We start from the raw sequence: 6,527 nt of genomic DNA, 5'->3' as shown, positions 1-6,527 counted from the left end.
GGGGGGGGCGGAGCAGGGGCCGGCCGCTGAGGTTGGAGCCGCGGCCTGGTGCCAGGCCGCGGGGCAGCGGCGGGCCACGCGGCCCTGCTCCCCGCAAAAGGATGCTCACCCGCTCCCTTGAGGGCCCAAAGCAGCTCTGGGTCGGGCCCATCCTTGGTGGCATGCACCTGCAGGGGCACACGGCCAGGCAGCACGGCGCCAGGGGCGTTGAAAGACAGGCCGCCAAGGCCCCCCGCCCTCTGCGTGCAGCGCCGCCCTGTCAGTATCTGCTGGCTGTGGCAGCCAGCTGGGTGTGGGCCCGCGCTCTGCCTGCCCGCCTCCGCCGTGCCGACCCCGAAGCAGCGTGAGCCCAGGGCCTGCCCAGCGCTCACCACAGAGCCATCCGCCAGCACCAGCTGCGCCTCCAGCAGGCTGTCGCAGGTGGCCCCGTGGGCGCGGGACAGCACGCTGAGCCCGCCGTGCAGCGCCAGGCCGCCCACCCCCACCACGGCGCACACGCCAAGCGGGACCGCCAGCCTGCACATCGGGTGGTGGCGGTGGGTGGCGGGTGGCGATGAGGCTCAGCAGGCAAGGCATGCAGGAGCGCGGTGAGGCTAGCGCCTCTCTCATCCAGCCATAGGAATACTACACAAACACACGCACAAACACACGCTCACCACCAAAAACCTCCCCACACCACACACACACACATACACATACACCCTCACCCATGCAGCGCCGTGTCGGCGTCGATGTAGCAAGCCAGCGCGCCGCCATCAACCACCGCCGTCTTTTCCGCAGGGTCGACATACACGCTGCGGGGCGGGAGCAGGGGGGCAGCGCGTCGGCAGGTGCAAGGGCAGGCCAGGGCGTGGCAGGCACGTGGAGTGAGCCCCAGCTCACAGCGGGGCGCCAGCAGCCACGCCGCCGCCACCTGCCGCTCTGCTCCACCACCCCGCCCCCAGCCCACTACGTACACATCACCCACCTTCCCATCAGCGACATATCGACCATGAGGCCTCCATCCACCCAGCTGGGGTTGCCCTGCAGCCAGGGAGAAGGGCCAGCCGGGAGCCGCCACACGGGCAGGGAGCAGGCAGCAGGGAGGCAGGGGCCCAAGTGGCATGGCGGCTCCACTCTGGAGCTGGGGCTGCAAACCATGCCGGGAAGCAGCCACGCTCCTGCTGCAGCTGCGCTAGCAGCAGCAGGCACACAGGGGTCGAGCAGCGGGCGTGCCCTCACCGCGCCGTGGCCGCCGCTCCTCGCGGCCAGCTGCAGGCCGTGAGAGGTGGCAAACTTGACGGCAGCAACCACGTCGGCCGTCCCTGCAGCGCAAGCGCATGTGCACCGCTGGCCAGCTGTCTGGAGTAGGCTTACATCCTGGCCCCCTGGCCCGCAGAACGGCAGGCCTGCGGCAGGCAGGCAGCGGGGCCAGCGGCGGCAAGGGCGGCACCTTTCCCCCTCACCCCGCGGCTGGATCACCAGCGCCGGTGTGGGGGCGGTTTGGCCGTTCAGAGTGTGGCTGGGGGAGACCCCCCACACTTTTATGGCTTCAGCAAAGCCCTCATCCGCCGGCAGCAGCACGTTGCCGCGCACAGACGCACGCAGCGCCTCCACTCCGTCCATAATGTTGCACTGGTCAGAGAAGCGCACGGTTTGAGAGGAGGGCGTTCGAACTGTAGAGAGTCCACCTGGCCGCAGTACCGCTAGCCCTTAGGGTTGTTTGGAGGGCTTGCTATTGACACTGCTCTGGAGCCATGAAATCATACTTATCACGTTCCCAGCTTGATATTGGGCGGTCAGGCGGGCCACACGGCATGCTGTGTGGCGTGAGTCAACGATCGGCGGCACTGGCCGGCAGCGGCAGGAGCACAGGCAAGGTGGCAGCAGCGGGGCCAGGGACGGCATTGAATAGGAGCGTTGGATGAAGAAAAAAGGCTGCAAGGTACAGGAGGCACTGCCGCTGGGAGGGTATGTCATGTGGCTCCTGCCTGAGCATCCATTCTCCGAGTCAAGTCGGGTGGCATCATGAGGGGCGAATCCGTCACACCATGGCCTTTGAACCAGCACGAGAACCAGGGGCTGAGCTCGAGAGCTCAGCCGAGATGGCATTCACAATCTTCTGGCTAGTATACCGCAGCTCCAGGGGCTCTTGGGACAGCACCGCGTCAAGGTTGCCCCGCCCCGACCCACCCAGCGCCATCAGCCGGTTCCTGCGGCAATGCAGTGGGGATAGGCGGCATGGGGTGAGCAAGGTGGCGTGGCAAGGCACCATGGGGAGGTGGCGTGACGGGGCAGGGGACCCGGCCCTTGCTCTCGCGGCCGGCCCTGCATGCCGGGGAGCAACAAACACAACCACGCGCTGCTGGTGCCGCTCCTGCCCAGCGTGATGCATGCACGGGTGCTGCTCCTGCACCGTGTGCAGCGCAGGCGCACCTCGCCAGCGCCCCCGCCCGCGGCATGGCCGTGTGCCGCATGCCTGACGGCAGGAAGGGTGCCAGGGTGGAGGGCAGCCAGGTCAGCACGCCCTTCAGGGTGGGGGAGGGGTCTTCATAAGGCTCCAGAGGGTCTGTGAAGTCTGATGAGCGAGCCAGGCCTGCGCAGGGGAGTCACCGGGGCTGCTGACGTGAGCGGCGGGTGGTGCGTGTGCCCTCTCCTCTGCAAGGCATGCCGCAGCGCGCCCGATGCTGCCCGGGCCCGTGCCGCCGCACTCGAAGGCCTGCCGGCAGCCGAGCTGCCAGGGGCAGCCTGCCTGCCTCACAACACCGCCCCCGCCTCACACCCTGACAGCCCGCCGCGCACCCATCAGGCCGCGGCTAAGAAAGGCCTTCTTTGAAGGCGCTGGAGCTAGTGTCTAAACCCTCCGAGAGGGCACAGGTTCGATTCCTCCCATGTCGAAACTTTGTGAGGACAAACGCGGCATAGCTGACCGGCTCAGCGCCAATCCAAGCCAATTCCTTCGGGAACGCCTAATAGAATCGCCAAGGCTTCGGCACAGGCCTCCCCGGGACCCATTCACTACTAGTGGGGGGTACTGCACTTGGCGCGTCGGGCAGATCAAATAATGGTCTAAAGCTAGACGTTAAAACCGGGAAGTGAAGCTTGTGGAGGCTCTTCCCCACCTTTACCTTTACCTTTTACCCTGTGTGATGCCAGCTGGCTCTGGGTGGCCACGGCCGTTGACGGGCGGCTGCCCCAAGTGGGCGCGGTGGAACCACTCCAGCCCCGTCTGCAGCCAGGGAGACGGGGTGCGGCAGCCGGGTGCACGACAGATGGGGGTGGGAAGGCGGCAGGCGCGGCAGGCGTGCATCCACCTCCTCCCTCGTGCACCCTGCTCCCACTGCCAGCCTGTATACCGCAGCATCCCCACTCTCCCATCCAGCAACCCCACGGGGGGGGTGGGGGGGTGGGGGGGATGCCGCCTCGCTCGCATATCACCGCCACCACCTCACATGCCACAGCTGCACGCCAGGACCCCGCCGCCCACCTGGCACAGCGCAAAGTTGCGCCAGAAGGCGGAGACTGCGGGGGAGCAGCGGGTGGCCAGGTAGTTGAGGTAGTCCAGGTCCCACAGCACCACTGTGCAGTCGGACACCGCCCGCACCAACCGCCTCTCGCCCTCGCCGTGCTCAAAGGCGATGTAGACGCCTGCGGGGGGTGCGGGAGGGCGGGGGGGTGGGGGATTTTGTGTGTGGTGGGGATGCATGCAGTGGGGTGGCGGGAGATGGGAGTTGGTGGTGGTGGGCGCGGGCGCGCGGGCAGGCCGCTTGGGTGAGCATGACCAACACGGCATCCGCCCAGCATGTAACCTCAGCAAGGCTGGCAACAAACAAGCTGCTCTGCTCTGCGTTCGCAGTGCAGCAATGGTGGGCGCCAGCCGGATGGCGTACCCAGCACGTTGAGCAGCCCGATGTCAAATGTTTGGCCGCTGATCAGCTGTGTGTCGTCCTTTAGTGTGTTGCCCTGCAGCAGCAGGAGGCGGCACGTGCATGCCAGGTCGCATGGGCTTCGGCGGCCAGGCAGATTTGCTTTCATCGGCAGCGGCCCGGGCTGGCTGCACGCCTCGTGCCGTGGCCGCCTGCGCATGGCGCCGACATCAGCCGCCTGTGGCGCCACCCACGTGCGGGCATTACCACCGCTGGCGCCCATCCACGCCCATGCAAGCAAATCACGCATACCCCTCGTGCCTACCGCGCAGCCCTGGAGGTCCCTTCCTCTCCCTCCTCCCCAGCCCAGCCCAGCACACCTTGTCATCCTCCATTCGGTATGTGGCAAGCCCCTCCACTAGCAGCATGAGGGTGCACTTGGTCGCGGCGGCGCTCAGGATCTCCTCCCCTGCCTTGAACCGCACAAAGCGGGCCCGCTTAGTGGACTGCAGCAGAGGAAGTGCGTGTGTGTGCATGGGAGGGAGGCATGGGTGGTGGCTGGCTGCAACTCCGCTCTGGTTGCTCCTCCAAATCCTATTCCTGTTAGGACAGGAAACAACAGCTGGGCAACCAAGGCATACACAGACACACACAGGGTCCCCTTGCGCAGAGACACACACAAGAAAGCCCGTGCACTCCCCGCCTCTCACCTCCAACACCTCCAGCTTGCCCATGCCCGAGCGGCGATACAAGAACTGCCACAGCTGGTGCAGGTCGGCGTCCTTGAAGGTGATGCGCCGCTCGTCCCAGAACAGCTGGAACAGTGCGCAGCCGTGAAAGAACAAGTTGAGTGTGGCCCTGCAGGGAGGAGGCCGAAGGGAGGGGAGAGCGCCAAGGGGGAGGGTGCGTACTTGCGGCGGCAGGAAAGCGGCGGCTCACGGCTTTACGCACTTGGATGCCATATTGATGGGGCAAACCCCTGCCTGCTATGCAGCATCCTCCTCCTTCTCACCAGATGATGCCATCCAGCGAGTAGAAGCCCGGGTTTGACACTCCCGGCCAGGCCGGGTAGCCCACGCTGGCGGCAGTCATGAGCCAGATGTAGGCCATGGTGAGGCAGAGGCGGATGAGCAGGAGGCTGCAGGGGCCAGAAGTGGAGGGCAGCGCAGGCCGAGCAGGTGGGCACGTGGGGGGCAGCCGAAAGCGCCAGCGGTACATGGCGGCAGCCGCGCACAACTTAAAAGCACGTCGCCAGTACACTCACTCGCCAAACAAACCCGACATCAGGAAGCTTGCACTGCCCTGCGTTCCAGCAGGCAACCCGCGCGTGAGTTGTGGCGGCAACCGAAGCGGGTGGGACGCAGTCCTCCTGGGGTCTAAGCCAGCGCTGCCCAGCACTGGGCAGGGCTCTTCTGAATGTTCCACCAACGCACTGGGCTGCCCAGCGCAAGTGCTGTCACATGCCGCGCGGACAGGGCGCATGTGGGTAGCGCCAGCGCCCCTTTCGCGCCGCCCAGCACTGCCCGGGGGATGCTGAGCAACACTGGCCGGTGGGATGTTCTGGCCACTGGCCAGAACGCTGGATTAGGCCCCCCGGGGCTCGGCGGAAGGGTTTCCCTGCGTTCCAGGCAGCAGGATCGCTTCCGCGACTCACCAACTGCATCCAAATGCATGCTGGGGTGAGTCTGGTCGCCATGGTGCCGAAGAGACGGGAGTTTATCCAGTAGGAGTTCTCACTCGCCGCAATGGCGGTCTTCCTGCCCCGGGATGCTCACCAAGTGTGTTTTCTGCAGTTGCTCCTTCTACTAGGGTGAAGAAGCCGGTGAAGAACGCGCGGGGAACCTCAGCACATAGCACGGGAGGCACGCGGGCCCGGGAAGTTCTTCAAAGCAAAGAACCTCTTCATTTCTCGATGCAGAGCCACAAATTTACTAGCACGATTTGCGCCCAACTGGCATGGCGGAGCCTGGAGCTGGGGCTGCAAACCATGCCGGGAAGCAGCCACGCTCCTGCTGCAGCCGCGCTAGCAGCAGCAGGCACACAGGGGTCGAGCAGCGGGCGTGCCCTCACCGCGCCGTGGCCGCCGCTCCTCGCGGCCAGCTGCAGGCCGTGAGAGGTGGCAAACTTGACGGCGGCAACCACGTCGGCCGTCCCTGCAGCGCACACGCATGTGCACCGCTGGCCAGCTGTCTGGAGTAGGCTTACATCCTGTCCCCCTGGCCCGCAGAACGGCAGGTCTGCGGCAGGCGGGCAGTGGGGCCAGCGGCGGCAGGGGCGGCAGAGGCAGACCCTCGCCCCGCGGCTGGACCACTAGCGCCGGCGCCGGTGTGGGGGCGGTTTTGCCGTTCGCAGTGTGGCTGGGGGAGACCCCCCTGACTTCTAAACTGACTGATATACACCCGATACAGCAATTGAATGTTCAGGCCCCAACTGAGTGCGCAGCTGAGAAAAAAGAGGGTCCCACACTTTTATGGCTTGCTGGAAGCCCTCGTCCGCCGGCAGCAGCACGTTGCCGTGCACAGACACACGCAGCGCCTCCACTCCCTCCATAATGTTGTTGCCCTGGCCAGAGAGAAGCGCAGGGTTTTCATAGGGCCTGCTGTTGCTAAACACAGTGCTCTGGAGGATGAAATGAAATCATTCTTATCATGTTCCCAGCTTGATTTTGGGCGGTCAGTTGGC

The 6,527-nt window shown here is 65.7% G+C and overlaps 1 protein-coding gene across 1 annotated transcript in view; it reads right to left on the bottom strand.

Moving 5' to 3' along the window:
• Positions 1-6,527, bottom strand: part of CHLNCDRAFT_136738 (hypothetical protein) — a gene marked incomplete at both ends in the record, with an annotated part of 11,054 nt that overhangs the window by 2,047 nt on the left and 2,480 nt on the right. The window contains 16 exons of the mRNA XM_005845505.1: positions 110-167; positions 372-516; positions 708-794; positions 959-1,023; positions 1,222-1,304; positions 1,446-1,614; positions 2,030-2,192; positions 2,416-2,575; positions 3,121-3,208; positions 3,467-3,627; positions 3,870-3,942; positions 4,226-4,351; positions 4,556-4,703; positions 4,858-4,983; positions 5,110-5,147; positions 5,916-5,998. Coding sequence (XP_005845567.1) covers positions 110-167; positions 372-516; positions 708-794; positions 959-1,023; positions 1,222-1,304; positions 1,446-1,614; positions 2,030-2,192; positions 2,416-2,575; positions 3,121-3,208; positions 3,467-3,627; positions 3,870-3,942; positions 4,226-4,351; positions 4,556-4,703; positions 4,858-4,983; positions 5,110-5,147; positions 5,916-5,998 — 1,773 coding nt within the window. The remainder of the gene's footprint in view (positions 1-109; positions 168-371; positions 517-707; positions 795-958; positions 1,024-1,221; positions 1,305-1,445; positions 1,615-2,029; positions 2,193-2,415; positions 2,576-3,120; positions 3,209-3,466; positions 3,628-3,869; positions 3,943-4,225; positions 4,352-4,555; positions 4,704-4,857; positions 4,984-5,109; positions 5,148-5,915; positions 5,999-6,527) is intronic.

Source organism: Chlorella variabilis (genome assembly GCF_000147415.1).
Source record: "Chlorella variabilis unplaced genomic scaffold CHLNCscaffold_17, whole genome shotgun sequence".
Classification (NCBI taxonomy): domain Eukaryota; kingdom Viridiplantae; phylum Chlorophyta; class Trebouxiophyceae; order Chlorellales; family Chlorellaceae; genus Chlorella; species Chlorella variabilis.
The sequence above is the reverse complement of the archived record's forward strand: the minus strand, read 5'-3'. Positions and strand labels throughout refer to the sequence as shown.